At 35.5% G+C, this 19,420-nt stretch overlaps 1 protein-coding gene across 26 annotated transcripts in view; it reads right to left on the bottom strand.

Moving 5' to 3' along the window:
• PCM1 (pericentriolar material 1) overlaps nucleotides 1-19,420 on the bottom strand; it is an 87,777-nt gene that overhangs the window by 36,230 nt on the left and 32,127 nt on the right. For all 26 annotated transcript variants that reach the window (XM_075997340.1, XM_012785022.3, XM_075997343.1 and 23 more), the window contains 10 exons: nucleotides 18,767-18,918; nucleotides 18,492-18,621; nucleotides 17,395-17,535; nucleotides 16,680-16,870; nucleotides 15,368-15,568; nucleotides 13,458-13,677; nucleotides 13,203-13,348; nucleotides 12,499-12,689; nucleotides 9,925-10,096; nucleotides 6,396-6,754 (listed from right to left, as the gene is read on the bottom strand). In XM_075997340.1, coding sequence (XP_075853455.1) covers nucleotides 6,396-6,754; nucleotides 9,925-10,096; nucleotides 12,499-12,689; nucleotides 13,203-13,348; nucleotides 13,458-13,677; nucleotides 15,368-15,568; nucleotides 16,680-16,870; nucleotides 17,395-17,535; nucleotides 18,492-18,621; nucleotides 18,767-18,918 — 1,903 coding nt within the window. The remainder of the gene's footprint in view (nucleotides 1-6,395; nucleotides 6,755-9,924; nucleotides 10,097-12,498; nucleotides 12,690-13,202; nucleotides 13,349-13,457; nucleotides 13,678-15,367; nucleotides 15,569-16,679; nucleotides 16,871-17,394; nucleotides 17,536-18,491; nucleotides 18,622-18,766; nucleotides 18,919-19,420) is intronic.

Here is a 19,420-nt window from a genome sequence, read left to right as displayed (position 1 = left end):
AGCTGGACAACAGTCAGCTATTCTGATCTGCAATCTCAAGTCTTTCTTTATCCCCTTTATTGTATATTTAATTATTGCTTCTCCATTTTTTTTCCCTTTAGAACTCTTTATATATCAGATATCCATGATTTGCCTTTAAGCCTCTAATCTTTTTCCTCTTGGTTTTATCTCTTAATACTTTTGTTCTGTGTAATGACATAATTCTTTCCCTTGATTTTCTAGGCCAGTAATTTGGGACTTAATATTATGTATCCTCTTTTTCAAATAATCTAAACATTAAAAGTAAAAATCATTTTTTTTCTACTTTTAAAGAATTTGTTATAATTCAATCTGCTTATGTGCCCTTATTATTTTGTTCAAGTGTATATCTCCTTCAATAATTCTGTTTTCACTAGTTCTAGTCTGCCGTCTGTCTTCTCTCTGGTTGCTAGGTCCCTTTTATATGCACTGCTATATTCACTGGTCTAGTCATGACTCTTATCTTCCCTTAAGGCCAGACTTAAAATGCCCTGTAGCTTTAATGGCAGCATGCTGAGAGTATGTGATCTCATTCCTATGGGCAAACAACATTCTGGCTAGCAAGTTGTCAGTCTCCAAACAAGACAATGAGGGCAAGCTTTTCTCTCGCTTAGTCTCCTCAGCTGCAAAAACTAATGCTCTTCCATGTACAGGGATAGAGAGGATTGCCACCTACCTGTTTAATAACACCCCTGCCTAATAGTAGCTTGAAGTGGCAAAAGATTGCTACTCTTAAAGGTGAAGGGCCCATAATAGAAGGGGTTGCATAGATCTTCTCTAACATAGCTTTCTCCATAAACCAAAAAACTCTGATGTTTATCCAGACACTTTACGGCAGACGTCCTCAAACTATGGTCCACGGGCCACATGCAGGTGTTTCTGCCCATTTGTTTTTTTACTTCAAAATAAGATATGTGCAGTGTGCATAGGACTTTGTTCATAGTTTTTTTTAAACTATAGTCCGGCCCTCCAATGGTCTGAGGGACAGTGAACTGGCCCCCTGTTTAAAAAGTTTGAGGACCCCTGGTCTACGGAAAAGCCAGCAGAACCCAAAAGCTTTGCTGCTTACATCTTCCAGATCACGGCTGTTGTTCTGCTAATAACAAATAGGTTCCCCAAGATATTAATTCATCTCTACGATATCTTATCTGGATTCAACCTTTCCTTTTTATTTCTAAGGAAATATCATTCAAGTTAGGACTTCCCTGTCTTAAATTTAAGTTCCTGGTTTCTTCACTGGTCCTCAGATTAAAGTCCAGCCACTCCTACTCAATATGCACGAAACTTACTAAAAAAAAGAGCCCTGCCCTCTTCATTACTACTAATCTTCACATAAAACTCATCTAGCAACAAAGGGTGTGACTGCCATAAGTAATATGTAAAATGACATCACTAGTAGTACTACGGTCTTTCTCTCTCAAGACAGTAATTTAAGTCCCACTATGCCAGTCTATTTATTCAGTTAATAACATGCAATGCTCTGAAGAAAAAAATGTTAAGTACATTATCCTAACAAGAACATTTACGTAAATGAAATTAAATGTTTCACTGCTGTTATTGTATCACATAAAAAGTGATGAATGAATTTTAATCGAAATTAAAATACAGGTTATATGACATATACAAAATTCTCTTTGGGGAGCCCCAGTATGCACTTTAAAAAAGACATACATACAGTCATCCTCCAAAACAACTGAAACTGTGAAGAGAAGCATGCTATAATTATTAAGATGGTATAAATAGAGGAAAAAACTATGATTTTATATATGAGTCCCAAATTAAAAATATCATGGGCTAGATTTCCAAAGTTAAGGTACTAATGAATGATTGAACTGCTATTCTCTTGGGCACTTTAACAGTAATTATCCAGGGAGATTAGCAAAATTAATGAAGGTTAATATTTCAGAGTAACGTGGGCTAGGCCAGCCAGTTTAATAGCAATAGTAACACACAATGCTCATTTCTGTAAGGGTGTTATCTCTTATCCCGCTTCACCACTCTTTTCCTTCTCTCCCTTTTGTTTTTCTCAGCATGAGTGGCTGACATAATTACAAGTAACAGTACTACTTTTGCCTCCATTGAAAGGAAACAGTTCAGCCACAGCATCCTGGAAATCTTGCATGTGTCCAAAGAAGCCAGAGAGGTAAGGACTGAACCGCAGCTAAATCTAAGTCTTGGCAGAAGGCCATATGATCCTCCTGGAACTTCATATGGACACAAGAGGCGTGTGAGAAGTTGTTATGTGGCCATTTCCCACTCTCCTCCCTCTCTCTCTAAGATGCTATCAAGGAGAATAGTTTATCATCTCCTCTCATGTTTGGATAAAATATCAGACCTTCCTGCCTCACCCTTCCAGAGCATATCTGCAAACTACAGAACAGCTTAGCTGCAGTATAGAACTGACTCTTCAGCAGCAGGGTGTCCTACTTCTCAAGGGACAATTGTCACCTAGTCTCCTTTCTTTCAATGTCACATTTTTCAAGTATAGAACAAGGGACACAGAGAGCTGGTGGCACCTTTGGCTATTCTTTCTTTCTCTGCCCATGTAAGTAATAACTGTCTGAATGTGAAATGGGTTGACTGTTTTTCTACCAGCCAAATTTGTCAGGCCATGCCTTGTTTAATGCTTGAACCTATTTCATGCCAATCTTCCTTAGTGAGCAACAAGAAAGAGAGGAGGAAGGAAATGGAAAGAAGAAAGGATGGTAAGAACCCAAAGTCAATAGATTAACAATTCTATCCAATTTTTCAAGAAGAGAATGAAGAAAATTTATATTATATGCTCCTACTCCTCTCTAATAATACCAAAAGAGGGATTGGGCCTGGTTCAGTGTAACTAAATTATAGGTTTGATAACCAAATTATAGATCTGACAAGTGAAAAATCCAGCAAGGCAAGAAATCACCCTCAACTCATAAGGTCTAAATTTGAACTAAAGTTTAAAAGATAATTGTGACATAATTTACAAATCTTAATTCACCTGCAATTTGTATTTTTACATATAAAGACCTAAGAATTAAAATATATTACCATCACGGGAAACTTAAATGAAGATTTAGCATGCCACTTCTGAAAGACTGTCAACATGTACAAAAAACACAAAAACAGTCCAGTCTAGTAAGTTTGTGACAGTATAACTGGCTGTACTTTATCTCTCAAGACAGTAATTTAAGTCCCACTATGCTGGTCTATTTGTCATATCCTTTATCCTTTCCCAATTCCTTCCTGTCATCCTGCTTCTTCCTGACTCTCTATTTTTCTTATTGGTATTACAATTTGGAATGCTTACCAATCTTCTTTCCACCCACCTCCATTTACCACTTCCTCTCAGAATAAACATCCTTTTTTGCTAACAAATCTTAGCTATTCCTACCCTACAAAAACAACATAAATCAGTGGTCTAGCTCAGTTTTTCTCAGGTTTTTATGTGCATATATTCCTACTGAAACACTTGGAATCTTGCAAAAATGCATACTGAAGAAAAATGTATACTGATTTAGTTGGTATAAGGTGGGGCCCAGAAGTCAGCATTTCTAATAAGCTCCCAGATGATGCCAATGCTGCTTGGTCATGGTTCACATTTTGAACAGCAAAGATTTAGGTGATTAATTTGATCCTGACACATAATAATCTGACTCCATTATATATAGTCTATTTCTGTTATCTTTTACTTTTATACTTAAATATGAAGGAAAAGAGCACAAAAAATATAAATGCACCAGTATTTCTAGGCTTAAACCTTGCTCTCCAAAACCTTGCTACTCAAAGTATAGTCCACAGACCAATACTGGCAATACATGAGAGTCATGCTCTTATGTTATAAAAGAAGGCTGAAATTTTAAAATGTTAGCTTTTCTTTATTTATTCATAAGTCAAAAAGCATTTTTATGGGGACAAGGCACTAGGAAATAAAAAGTTGTAAGTTACCCTAAAGGGCCTCTCTAAAATGATCATTATTTACTTAAATGTTCTCTGGTGGCACCAAAAATAATATTGGAGAAAGCACAGTATTAATAGTTGCCTAAATGGCTTGAGATCACGGATTAATTTAACTAAATAAATCAACTTCTCCCAAACCTTTATAACTAGAAAATTATTTCAAGGATGTTAACGTGTGGGCTGACAAAAATGTTACCCCTATTCAAATCCTCTTGGTTAGCTATCAGTCAGATTCTTCATATGGGTTAGGAGCTAGAGCCAAGGACTTCAAGAACATGTGAATTACTGAAAGGCAAAAAATATGGAAACATTCTCTTTTACATCCATAGTTTTCATCAGATTTTCCAAAGGTTCCCTTACCCAAAAATAATGAAGATGAATGCTGCCAAAGTGTATAACAAGTGTATTTTTTACTACAGGATTTCCCTGGGCCTTGACTATACTTAAACGTATTGTGAACTTTCAAAAGAGGGAGTTAGCGGAGTACAGCGATTTTTCAAACTTTCCTGATTACAAGCCTTGAAAACTTTGTTCTTAAGCACCAAATATTATCTCCATAAACTCAGCACCACCTCTTAAGGCCACAGCCAAAAAGTACCACTTCAAACTTGAAAAGAGTATCTTTTAGCCATAATATTACAGATTTAAGTTAATAAAAATATTTTAACATGGTACTAGACTTTAGAAAATCCTTCAAAAATCATATAAAACCTAAAAAAAAGAGGTTTACACCGTGAAATTTCAGTACATTGGAGAAAGAAGATTCTGAAAGCTTTTGAACATAAGCAAATAAAAACATTCCACAAAAATCAAGATTTAAAATGGCATTGGATTTCACCAATCCAATTTCATTGGATTTCACAACTGTAGCACTGGAAACTAGAAGACAACAGCGCAATGTCCTCAAAATTTTCAGGAAAAATGTATTCTAACTTAGATTTCTATAACCAGGAAAACTATCCGGCAAATTAGAGTGTTGGAAATATTTAATGTCCCCAAAAATATATTCTCATACACCATTTATAAGAAAGCGCCTGTAGGCCATATTCCAATAAAACAAGAAAGTAAATTGAGAAAGAAAAAGTCTGAGCTAGGCCGGGTATGGTGGCTCACGCCTGTAATCCTAGCACTCTGGGAGGCCAAGGCAGGTGGACTGCTCGAGGTTAGGAGTTCGAAACTAGCCTGAGCAAGAGTGAGACCCCATCTCTACTATAAATAGAAAGAAATTAATTGGCCAACTAATGTATATAGAAAAAATTAGCCGGGCATGGTGGCGCATGCCTGTAGTCCCAGCTACTCGGGAGGCTGAGGCAGAAGGATTGCTTGAGCCTAGGAGTTTGAAGTTGCTGTGAGCTAGGCTGACGCCATGGCACTCTAGCCGGGGCAACAGAGTTAGACTTTGTCTCAAAAAAAATAAAAAATAAATAAATAGAAAAGGTCTGAGATCAAAAAATGGGAGATGAAAGACACAGAGGAGTAAAAAGAAATCCCCAGAACTATGATTAAAGAAGATCTCCAGGATGACAGCTGTGCAGAAGGCCAAGAAAGCAGCAGTCCAGAATGGAGTAAAAGGAAGGTAAGCTCTGGGAGGGAAGTGTCCCAGACAAAAGAAGATAAATGGCATATATTTTAAATATTTGAGTAAAGATATTTTTCTTCCCTTAGAGGAGTCTGGTAATTGGTTCATAGATATAAACAAAATATGGACAGAAAAAGGAGGCAATCATTAACCCTAAAGGGAAAAAATGTATATAAAATAGGAAAGGTAATCATGGTATATGACATATTCAACCATGAATATGAATATAGTTATGATCATATAAACACTGAATATTTATCTAATAAAAAAAAGTATGCAGTTAACACCATAAAGAGAACTTTAATATGATACTCAGTGGCTAGACTTAATAAAATAGGAGTTTAGTTCCTAAATGACTAAAAGCAAGCCTGTTTAAAACGTCGTTTCATCTATATATTCAAAAATTGCAATGTATTTAGAAGCCCACACTTCTTTAAATGAGTCAATCAAGAATCTAACCAAAAGTTACAGCTAAAGAGTTGGATGCAAAAACAGATGTAATATCAAAAGAGAGAGGATAGTAAAGCTTGGCATTTCTGGCTATTTTTCAATAACCTACAAAATTTGAAGAACATCCTCTGAGTTCACAGTAATCACATACATAGGAAACATAAGCAGCTTTAATCCGAAAAAAGAATAAGTGCCATGTTTTGCAACATTAATCTGCACCATTAAACCCAATTCCAAATATTGAAGTATTTTATAAATAGAAATCATTAAGGTAACTAAAAATGACTGTTCAAGTAGGTCTAGAACAGCATTTGCCCATCTAGCCGTAATGAAATTAAATGTGTCAACACGTCACAGTAAGATTACTAACATTTATGCTGATCAACATTCAACAAATTTCAATACTTACCAGTATTTTTAACTCTGCTTTTCAGCTGAGTAGAATTCCTTTTCTTACTCTTTGACTTGGGAGTTTTATCTTTAGATGCCAGGCTGGCCTGTGCAGATGCTTTTCTTGTCTTGAATGTTTTAGTTACTGTTGCTGGATCTACCGGATCAGGCATACTGCTAAAACTCTCTAATGATTCTTCATCAAACTGGCGTCTTCTCCTGCTTGTATCTAATTGATTTTTGCGGTTACCATTTGCAGTTTTCTCTACAGACACTGCAAATCCAGTCTTAATAAGTGGTTTTTCTACTTCGCCTCCTTGGTCATATAACCATGGTGTCCTACTACTTTCTACATCCTCTTCAGGCAATTTTTGATTCCTTAACAATGAAAACAAGTTTTTATAATTTGTAATTATAGAGTCCCTTATATACTGAAAATTCCAGATGAACTTAATTTATAGTTTACTTAGGAGTAGATTTAGGTGATAAGTCAACAAGCTGTAAAAATATTTACACAAAAATATGCACTGAATAGCAAATATTACATAGGCTAATGTACTAAATTACTTTAAGCTTTAATTCTGAACCCTTCTCACTAAACCATTTTCACTAGCAAATGTTCCATACCAAAGATCCAGCAATTCATGATGGAAAATAAAAAACAGTGGGAAAGAGCAATCAAGGGAAGATGGAACATACAAGAAAAAAACACAGAAAAGTGGCCTGGAAAGAGCTGTAGCAGAAGGTCTGGGAACATAACATGGACCTGTGTCACTTAAAGCAGTTGAAATAAAACCAAAATTTGGTGAAAATAATTGGTCACTCAACTAGTAATTTGTTTCTCCACTCACTAAGTCTAATTTAGTTCTGCTGGACTAGTGTCATTTTGCAAATTTTATCTGCTGAGTAATCAGATAATCAGTTTGGAAGAAAATAGGCAAAACAAAGTTAAACAGGTCAGTAAGATATCAAAATTTTTAACATGTCAACATGCTTTATAAATATCTTAGAAGGGCAGTTAGTGAGAAGTCCAAAACGTTATATCACAGAATCTAGCATGGACAACAACAATGTTCCTAAGAATAGTCTGGAAGACACTGACCTACAGGGTATAAATCAAGACAACAGTTAGAAACTAAATTCAACCTGCTGCCTGTTTTTGTATAGCGTAAAGGTAAGAATGGTTTTCATATTCGTAAATGGTTGGGGGGAAAAAATCAAAAGAAGGAAAATAGTTTAGGAAACATGAAAATTATATTAAATTCAAATTTCAGTGCCCATATGAAGTATTATTGGAACACAGTCCCATTCGTATTTATATACTAGGTCTGATGTTGTGCACAAAATGGCACAGATGAATGGCTAGATAGACACTGTATGGCCTGCAAAGCCAAAAATATTTACCATCTAGACTTTACAGGAAAAATTTGCTGACCCCTGAGGAAGACTACAAGGTTCATCTGACTTCTTGTTATTTCCAGTCATTTAATTCAAGGAACCTATGATAGTTGAGATTTTGAGAGATGAGGTCTAATCTGAAGTAGGTCAAATATCTAAAACAAGATTAGACATTCAGATCCATCCTAAAAATGATATAAATAGCTAATGTAAAACCAGAATAATTATTTACTATCATTTATATTTAAAACATGGATAATAATGAAGCAGAGACTTCCAGTAGGAAGGCCTATTCACTGAAGTATTGAATAAATGTTCACTGCTTGTGATATTCATTCAACCATCATTTCTGAATGTCAAATGCGTACTAAACACTGTTAGGGTCTGATGATAGAATACTTTTAAAGAACATGAGATGTAATAGGAAACAGTGGTTAAGACAGCTAAAAGAAGGAGTCAACAAAGACAGGAAGGTTACTCCCAGGATTCCTAAAGGTGAATAAAAAATTGGAATTCTAAGAGTTTCTAATCAGTTAAAACATCCCCAAAGTTCACGATTTAACAATCAAACATTGTCAAAATGCTAATTTAAGAGTCTAAGACCTGCCTAGACACAAAGCTAAAGAGAAATGTAATGTGAATTACATAGTTCCAAAGGACTAGAAAAAACAATCATAAATATTTCTGACAGAATATTAGATTCAATTGACCTCTAATATTTCATCCTTCTAAAAAGTTTTTTCTTAAGTAAATAACAATTACAATAAAAATGCTATATGATTTTCACCAACTGGCTATTAAAATCATTTTCTGGATTAACACAATCATTAAAAATATTACTTATCTAGCTATAAAAACACCTATACAGGCCGGGCGCGGTGGCTCATGCTTGTAATCCTAGCACTCTGGGAGGCCGAGGCGGGCGGATTGCTCAAGGTCAGGAGTTCAAAACTAGCCTGAGCGAGACCCCGTCTCTACTATAAAAATAGAAAGAAATTAATTGGCCAACTAATATATATATATATGAAATTAGCCGGGCATGGTGGCTCGTGCCTGTAGTCCCAGCAACACGGGAGGCTGAGGCAGTAGGATTGCTTGAGCCCAGGAGATTGAGGTTGCTGTGAGCTAGGCTGACGCCACGGCACTCACTCTAGCCTAGGCAAGAAAGCAAGACTCTGTCTCAAAAAAAAAAAAAAAAAAAAAACACCTATACAGTAATTGGCCTCAGCCAGTCTTTCACACTATTTGAGTCAAAAGTTGTATTGTAATCCTAGCACTCTGGGAGGCCGACGCAAGTGGATTGTTTGAGCTCAAGAGTTCGAGATCAGCCTGAGCAAGAGCGAGACCTTTCTCTACTAAAAAAATATAGAAAGAAATTAGCTGGACAACCAAAAATATATAGAAAAAATCAGTTGGGCATGGTGGTGCATGCCTGAAGTCCCAGCTACTGAGGAGGCTGAGGCAGGAGGATTGCTTGAGCCCAGGAGTTGGGGGTTGCTGTGAGCTAGGCTGACACCATGGCACTATAGCCCGGGCAACCGAACAAGACTCTGTCTCAAAAAAAAAATTGTATTTTGGAAGATTATCACATTAAAAAATAATAAATGTAATAAAACAGAGAGAAAAAAATACTAACTATGATTAAGACCATGCATCATCAAAACTTACAAAAGTTGTTTTTATAATCTAATAGTACTTTATAATCTAATAGTATAATCTGACATTATATCTGAATGAGCTTTAGAAACTGATCCTAATCTGGGGCTAGGAATAATATGAAAGGACCATCACTGAACAACTATTCTCTAGCAAGGAATATTAGTTTCTAGTCCTACATCAGTGAACAGTGAACTGGCTTAAAGACAGGTATCAAATCAAGGACAAAAGACACCCTATGAGTCAGGTCATATCCTTCCAAAATGAACCTCACAGGACACCCTGCATCAAAAAACTCTGAATTTGTCTTGTACCAAGGTTACCAGCAGGTATCTGGTATTTTACCCAGTAATACCTTAAAGTTTTATATTCCCAGCACTATCAAGCCAAACAATCACACACATCCTCCCTGTGTTTTCAAATTACATATAATTAAATGTAATCACAAAAGTAAATGCTTTAGTAAGTAACTGGTTATGTTCATGATCAAGTACCTTGGTTTTTCGGCTCCAACAGAAGAACTGCTTTCAAAAGGTTTTGGAAAAGCCATATATTCTGTTTTCCCTGAAGAATTTTGGGCTAGTGGTTGTTGCTGTTCACTAGGTGTAGAGATATTCTGAGAAAAATCTCCAAAATTAGAAGGAAATAAAGGGCTGAAATTCACACCTAATAAATAAAAGCAAAGGATAAGAATAAGGTGCCTTTAGCCTTAAAATGAAATTAAAAGGCAGTTTTACTTAATTATGCCATTCAACTTCATAAAAAAATTGATAATTAAAATAAAGTAATATTCATTTATTCCTTCACTATTTACAGCTCAGTCCACTATAGTTTAGGAATTGGTGATACAAAGATGACTAATGATCCCCGCTCCCTTAAAAGTTAGAAATAATAGTGCCTAATATTTATCCAAATATTGTTGGGTACCAGACTCTACTGTAAGTATGTTACATGTTATTTTGTTTGATGCTGAACATGTTATGAAATAGGTATTATGTTCATTTCATCAATGAGTAAACTGACTTACAGATCAAATGTCTAATAAATAGAAAAGCTGATTACATGTTGGGTCTGTATGACTCCAAAACGTATGTTCTTTCTACTCTAATTTGGGAAGTAAAATACAATTAAATGATAGTTACAAAATAGCGCTACATATCACCTGTGTCTGTAAGAAACTACAAACTTGGGGAGGAAGGGATCAGAAGGCTTCACAAAATCAAACTAGGTTATAAAGAATGAACAGTCTTTGCACTGTTGGCATAGATATGAAGTATATTACAGTGAAAAGGAACAGCATATGCAATTTCTTATTTATTATTTAAAGCCTACTCATATCATGTTTACTGCCAGTATTGACACTTAAGATCTAAAAAACTTGTTAAATTTTTTAATGCTACTGTTTTGAAAATACTGTTAAGAATATTTATGTTCACAAAGCCCTCCCAATCTCTTTTCTCCTTCTATATTTCCTGGCAAACACCTTCAATTCCTCCTCCTTCATGACTCACCTAACTGGTCACTTCATGTATTCATTCTACCTATATAATGTCTTTTCAGTTACTTCTTTTTCCTTACCCTTACTGCCAATACCTTAGGACAGGCTATCATTCCGTCCCTGATATTATTGCAACAGCCTTCTATTCACCAGCTAGACTCTCAGCTCCTTCCCTCCAATTTCTCAACACTACCACCAGTATAATCTTTCTAAAACATAATTCTATGTTATCCCCTGCTCAAAGTCATTTGATGGCCCCCCCCTTATCTGCAATACAAAGGCTAACTTCTTTGCATATCATAAAATGCCTCTGCCACTCTTCAGCCACATCAATTACTCTTCCCCTGCCTTAGCCCTAAATACTAGCAACAAGTGTGTTCAAGGTAATGAACACAGAGTTCATTAACTCTAAATTCCCTACCTGATATACTATTTCATTGCTTTGTAACCTGAGGCGGTTCCATTGATTAGAAAGCCCTTTCCCTTCTTATCTTCCTGGAAATAAATTCTATTCATTCTTTAACTTAAATATCACCTTTTCCAGAAAAAAACTGCTTTCCTGACACTTCCACAAACATTTGCACCACTGCTATAGTACCTGTGGCGCCACACTATATGCATTGACATTCTTTCCTTCCTCACTAGACTCTAAATTCCTTAAAGAAGTAGTCTTTCTCATCTTCAGATCCCAGTAACTTATATAGCGTATGGCATATTATGAGTACAGAAAAAGAGTCAGAATAAAAGCCTATGCTAAATGTGTTCACCTTTAGTCTAGCAGTATTATCTCCCTAACTAGACATGGTGTTCCTCAAGAAGAGCTTTGTCTTATTCATCTTTACTCTCCTAATGTTTGACATAGTGCCCTTGTGTGCAGCAGTCACTGGAGAGGTTAACTCCCTTAAAAAATAGTTGAATCAATCATTCCTAAGTAGTTTACTTAACTTCATTAACAACTATATCATTCAGCTTAAATTTTCATTATAAAGAAACAATGTAGGCCGGGTATGGTGGCTCACGCCTGTAATCCTAGCACTCTGGAAGGCCAAGGCAGGTGGATCGCTCAAGGTCAGGAGTTCGAAACCAGCCTGGGCAAAAGCGAGACCCCGTCTCTACTAAAAATATAAAGAAAATTAATTTGCCAAGTAAAAATATATAGAAAAAATTAGCTAGGCATGGTGGCGCATGCCTGTAGTCCCAGCTATTCGGGAGGCTGAGGCAGAAGGATTGCTCGAGGCCAGGAGTTTGAGGTTGCTGTGAGCTAGGTTGACACCATGGCACTCTAGCCCACTCTGTTTTAAAAAAAAAAAAAAAAGAAACAATGTAGAAAAGTTTATAACTTTCTTTGCAAACATTTCTTATCATTCCAAAAGAAAATGTTAAAAATCCATGCAATAGACAAAATTAAGTTTATTGAGAAAGGACAAGATAGGTTCACAGAGCAAGAGCAGTTTTTTTCCAGAAAAGGTGGTATTTTCACCATAGACAGACCCCTCTGTTGTAAGAAGAGGGCCAAGAAATCACATTCTCACTTTCCTTTTATTTTCTCTTTAGGTTTTTAGTTACCTACCTGGTGCAAATGATGAAAAGTTAGTAAATCCAGGTAGATTAAACAGATTTACCGGCTGTGTTGGAAAGCTAAAAGGACAAAATAAACCGGGAGAAGAAGGGTGTGATCCACTACTGCCTCTTTCCTTGCTTCCAGGTTTTTCGGTACACCGATTTTGTTGGTGCATGAGTTCATTTAGCATTTGTTTCAACCTACAAAAATTTGGGTCATCAATAAACTGAAAGTCAGTTATATTACCATCTATATAAAGTACATTCAGAAAGAACGTATGTAAGAAATGATTCAATGGCACACAGAACAGACTGACTCAGATAGTACAATACTTGCTTGCTCTACAGGCTTAATTCAATAACTTAGTCTATGGAACAAGAAGTGCTAAACTTAGCAATTATGCCAGAAAGCTGTTATAACTGTAAGAAACTCATTTGTTTGCTTGTTTATAGCTTTACTGTGGTGTAATTTATACGCCATACAGTTCACCCAATGTAAGTGTACAATTTGATAACATAAACTTTCGCACACAAAAGTCCACAGTATTAAAAGGAAACATTGGGCAAATCACTGCTTATAAAACTCTCAGGTGATAGAGAATATCCAAATATGCGTGCAATTTGATCCCCATTTCTCCCAGAAGATAATTGTAAAACATTCATTCAATTTTAACTCTTATTATACAGTCTCAATACTTCTAAGAAAGAGATTACCTCTGAACATTATTCTGTTGCCATGTTAGCTGAGTATAGCACTGGTTCAACTGGTGCATTATAAGGTGTACTTGAGGAGATGCTACATTGCTGGGCATAACACTATAAGGACCCGTGAGAAGAGTTTGCAGCAGACAAGACAGAGTCTATTAAAAGAAAATTTTTGTTAATAGTTACTGATGACTTGAGAAAAAATTGTATTGCTTCAAAAGTAATGAAGATAAAAGAAAAATTTATTTTCATACTAAATTTTACCTGCTGGTCTTGCATCAAAGTCTGACAAATACTGACACTGAAATCAAGCTGTTTCCTTAGCTGACTGATCTGTTCTTGCCATTGTTCTTTCTCTTCTACATAAGAGAGCTCTGACATCCAACGAAGGTTTTCTTGCCGTTGCATGCTGATATTCTGTTGCCTTGTCTTGGCTAAAGGACGATAATTTTCATCTGTTGAAAAACGGCGATTGTTCTTCCACCTAACACAAGATTTAAAGCATTAAAAGTCATATGTAATAATCTGATTTTTTAAATATGGCAATAAGCCCTGATATCTTGGTCTATGGACTGATATTTTTTTTTTTTAAGTGATGGGGTCTCCTGCTGTCACCTACGCTGGAGTGCAGTGGTATAATCATAGCTCACTATAACCTTAAACTCCCGAGCTCAAGCAATCCTCCTACCTTAGCCTTCCAAGTAGCTGGGACTAGAGGCGTGAGCCACCATGTCCAGCTAATTTTTTTATTTTTTGTAGAGACAGGGTCTATGTTGCCCAGGCTGAGCTCAAACTTCTAGCCTCAAGTGACCCTCCCACCTAGGCCTCCCACAGTGTTGGGATTACAGGGATAAGCCACTGCCCAGGACCTCAATATTCTAAGTTCAAAGGACTTATAAAGTATGAAAAATAGAAAAGGGGATAATTCTAGACTTTTACCCACGTACAACTATCATTTTTAATTACTTTCCAGTCATTTTCATTTATGTTTTTATACAAAAGTGTCTAAATAATTTTGTATTCTGCAAAATGAAAACATTTATGACAAGCACTTTTCCATTCTTCATGCTTTAAGTTTAGCCACACAACATTTCATCAAGTGGGGCTACTATATCTACTTTACCATCTTTTACTCACAAAGATTTCCACTGCTATAAATAACAATTTAATAAATGTTTTTCAACAGACCTTTTGTACTAACTAAAATTTGTCATTTTTGCTTAATTCCCAAAAACAGGAGTGAAGATGAAAGTTCATGAATCTTGATCCAGTCCAACTAGGATCACAGGATTGCAGCCACACCCTTCTGGTACAATAAATAATATATCTGTTCTTTGTCCCTGGTTCCTGACAGAGAATTCCTAAAACTCTTAGCATCTGTTGAGTGACAGTCTTTCATTATTCATAATAAGCCCCTTTCAATCAGACCTCAGTTTAAGTTAATGAAGAGACTCTTAGAGAACCCTAGATAGCTTCATAATGGGAGGGAGGTGGTGGTCACCACAAAAACCAACTAGGTCATTAGAGGGTTATAATTTTCAGACTCACTCCCCTGACTTCCAGGGAGGAGAGAGGGGTCAGAGTGACCGAGCTCAACCACCAATGACCAATGATTTAGTCAATCATGCCTACATAACGAAACCCCCATTAATGAAACCTCTGACCAACGGAATTCAAAGAGTTCTCAGGATGCTAAACACATCAAAGTGCTGGGAGGGTGGTGCATCCAGAGAGGGCATAGAAGCTCCACATACCTCCCTACCTCATACCTTGTCTTAATATAGCTCTTCCATTTAGCTGTTCATGAGATGAATCCTGCATAATTGGCAAATATAAGTAATTGTTTTCCTGAGTTTTGTGAATTGTTCTAGTGAATTATCAAACCTGAAGGAGGGTTTCAAATGAACTCCCAAATTTGCAGCCAAGCTAGACAGAAGTGTGCATACCCTGGGGACCATGCACTTTAGGCTGGAATCTGAACTGAGGGCAGTCTTGTGGAACTGAGCCCCTTAACTTGTAGGGTCTGCACTAACTCTGAATAGGTAGTGGCATTATTGAAATGAATTACAGAACACCAAATTGGTTTGGAGAATCACAGAATTACTTGGATGTCAGTCAGACAAGAAAGACCTGAGACTCTAAATCAAACAAAAAACTGAAACACTGAAACTAACCTATTTTTAGTTTCCTTTACATTATAGGAGTTATGAGTCACACTGTTAGAAGGATATGTAGAAAAGTTATCATTAGAACTGGCATCTTGTTCTTCTTCCTCCTCTTCATCTGTCCGAACAATTCCTTCAGAGAGGTAACCATCTTCATCTCCTTCTTCATCTAGTGCACACTGGGTAGAACCTCCCCAAGTTGCCATTGTTCTGGTAAGTAAAAAAACATAAAACAAATTATCATTCTGGAGATAAGTGAAATACTTTACCATCTACTATATGCCAGACATTGTTTCAAACATATATGTATATATACACACATATCTGTATATAAAATTTCATTACTCTCCCTATTGCTGTAATGTAAAATATATTTAGTTTGCCTTCCACAAAACAACTTTTTTTTTAAAGAGGCAAGGTCTTGCTCTATCACCCAGGCTGGAGCGCAGTGGCACCATCATTGCTCACTGTAGCCTCGAACTCCTAAGTTCAAGGGATCTTCCTGTTTCAGCCTCCCGAGTAGCTGGGACTACAGGTGCACACCACCACACCAACTATTAATAATTTTAAAAATTCTTTTGTAGAGATGGGGTCTCACTATGTTGCCCTGGCTGGTCTTAAACTCCTGGCCTCAAGCAATCCTCCCACCTCAGCCTCCTGAGTCACTGGGATTACAGGTGTAAGCCACCATACCCAGCAGAAAAGTTCTCTAAGAAGAAAGTGAGGCTTGGTGCAATATTCCAGATGCCATCTGAGGATATCAAAAGGTAAGATTGTAAATAAATCTGGATTTCAAAATTTTAGATCTGAAAATTACTATATAGCTAAGTATTTGATCTTACAGATGATCAATTCTTTTAGAAATATTGTAAATATGAAAATTTCAAACTTAAATCCTAAAACTAAATGTTTTATATAATGTTTTAAGATCTTCAGGAACCTTACAAAGAATAGATGTTCGATTTAAATTTAAAAAGTGCTTTTCTCTGGCCTGACAGAAAAGAGTACAAAATATCAAGCATTTTCTTTTTATAAGCTTAAAACTTGACTATGAAAATAAGGCTTACACATACAAGGGAATCTGTATCACCCGTTTGATCAAAGGCCATAGTAATTTAAAACAAAAGAGAAAGCCGATGCTCTAAGAAGTTAGAACAGAAAGTGGCTGGACTCAGTTAATTTAAGTCACAAAAGTGATATTTAACACTAGCATCACTGAAATAGCATATCTGTGCTGTGGTGCAGAGGGTAAATGGGGCCGTCGAGCCTACAGGTCTTAGGTAGAGGATGTTAAAAAAAAAGTGATTTATACAACTCTTACTTTTCTGTTCTACTTTGTTGAGGAGTACACAGGTTCTCAGATCCATTGCTTCTCAATGACACAGCCACTGGAGATGTAGTTTCAGCTATACCTTGCCTCCTCTGATGTTCAGCCATCAGAGCTTCAAGCTGCTTTCTTCTCTGACGCAGCTCTTCCCTTAACATTTCATGTCTTCGCATTTCCGACCACAACTAAAAATTAGTCAAATAAACATTGGATTTGCTGTAGCCTTAAAGAATAACGGGCTAATAATACTGTCAGTATCAACAAAACTTCCTATTCTTACTCTATCCTTTTTATACTAAGACATCCATGTAAAATAATATATGAATAAGAAAAATTAGGCAATCATTAATTCTTAATAAAAACAAGTAGTACCCAAATATACTTCAGAAACTACTTAGAAAAAGTTATGACATTTTCTACAAATTACATGTAAGTAGAATGTCAAAGGATAGCTCTTTCTAACTGAAATGATTACTCTTTGCCACGACTACCCTCTTACATGTAATTCTGCCTAATATTTACTAATAAAGAATAGGAATATTTTTAAAAGATCCAAACGTAGTTATTATCTAGAAAATATTGGTTTCTTCCCCCAACTAAAGAACACAAACTATCATTTAAAAACACGTTTTACAGATACTCAGTTTCCCTTTTGAAGATGTGTTTTAAGACCAACTCAGAAACAACAACAGGGTACAATTTATAATACCTCATTATCTACTACTGAAGAATCTTCTGGCTCAAAAACAGATTTGCTTGTACTTGTCTCATTTTCATTAACAGTTGGTGTTGAAGTAATAGCTGGCATATATTTTTTTGTGGGACAATTACCCATACTGGCAGCTGACAGCTAAAAAAGAATTGATAAAAAATTATTGTGAGGAATTAAAGCAACTATATTCATTTCATAAAAGTAGTCATTTTACTTCTTCTTTAGAACTCTAGTGCCATATTTAATATGTTATTACCAGATTCCAATTGCCATCACCATACAAACATAATCTGACATAAGAAAACAAAAATGTCTACAGTTGATAAACATAATAGTAATTCTCAGGAAGAACAAAGACAATATGAATAAAATATTATGGAAAATTTTATATACTCAACACAACTCTGCCACATTATTCCTCCATTATTCAGATTGGGGATAAGGAGAAAAAGGATTAAAGTGGAAAAGAGTCTAGAAAATAAACAGCTATATTAGAAACACTTCATTTGATGTATTTCTCTTTCTTTGAAAACAAAATCTAACTGAAGATAAAGCTAACCAATTAATTTTACAAAAATATCAAAAAGAATTGTTATTACCTTTTTATATCATTATCTGATTATGATAAATGGTCAAAGATATCTTATTCTCTGTTCAATCTCAAAAACTAATGAATAAGCAAAAGTATGCATAGAATATTCAAACTACATATAATTACTTTCCTTAGATAACCCATAGTGGCTTAAATGCTTTATTATGTAATTTTAGGCCAGTAAAAGATGGAAATGCTGGCCCATAACTACAAAATTTAAAGCAGAACATTTTAATATAATAAATAGTTATAAGTACTTATGTTCTCAATCTACTAGCCTGCCCAGTAAGTAAAAGAATGAAAATAATCAGAGTCAATTCCTATGTGCCATTTTTCATATGTATATCCACAACCCATGTCATTAGTTCATATATTTTATTAACCACAAAACTGATACACATCTGTCACTTCAGCACTTGAAAAAGACAGAGTACTTTCAGCTGACATTAGGTTTTAAACATCTTTCATCAAACAAATGGAAAGAAATAAATTTCATAATTACCTGTAGGTCAGGACATGCCTTTTGCAATGCTTGAATTTTCTCTTGAATCTCAATCAGTTTCTTTCTTTCTTCCTGTAATTGTTTTAGCTCTTTCTGTTGCTGCTGTAGTTTAGCCTCATAAAATTTCTCTCTATAATTAAATTGACATTATATTTATGGACTCTAATAAAATCTGACGACAGCATTAAGTACAACATAACACATTACTTACCTGAGTACCTTCTCTATGACATGCACTAAATTTTTATTAAATGAAGGCCAAATGTTTAATGTACCTTGTCTTTTCATTTACTCCAGCATCTTTCTGTGTTTTATTGGCATTTCCTCTAGTATTATTTGAATTTTGTTTGGTGTCTTCTTCAGCTGGGTAGAAATCATCCAAATTTGAAGTATTGGCAGATATAACTCCTTCAGTTGTATCATCATCCTAAAACAGCATCATAATGTTAAAACAATCTTGATACCTAAAGTCATCATCTAATTCACACCTTGATACATACTACTGGTCTATAAAATTTATACAACATTAAAAAATTAAAGCAGTAGAAAAAGTATATGTTTGTATACATGTTTATGCCACCTGTTCCATTCAACAACTCTTCCTGTAACAGGAGAAATGTGGAAAAAGCCAATTTCCATAATGGCTAAACAAGCCACATTTCCATATATATATATATATATATATACACACCAATATAATATATATATACCAATATAATAAAATGTCATCAAGGGTATGGAGAAATGGGCTCTCTCATATACCACTGCTTAGAATATCAAATAATACAGTCATTCTGGAGAGCAATTAAGCAGTGTCCATTAAAATTTAAATGTACATAAACTCTAACATAATAATTTCATTTCTTCATATCTATTCTTGAAAAACACAAATGCATGGAGGCTTGTGCAAAAATGTTCCCTGGAGCATT

The sequence above is a fragment of the Microcebus murinus genome, chromosome 24 (assembly GCF_040939455.1).
Source record: "Microcebus murinus isolate Inina chromosome 24, M.murinus_Inina_mat1.0, whole genome shotgun sequence".
Lineage (NCBI taxonomy): Eukaryota > Metazoa > Chordata > Mammalia > Primates > Cheirogaleidae > Microcebus > Microcebus murinus.
This window is presented reverse-complemented; position numbering and strand designations above follow the sequence as displayed.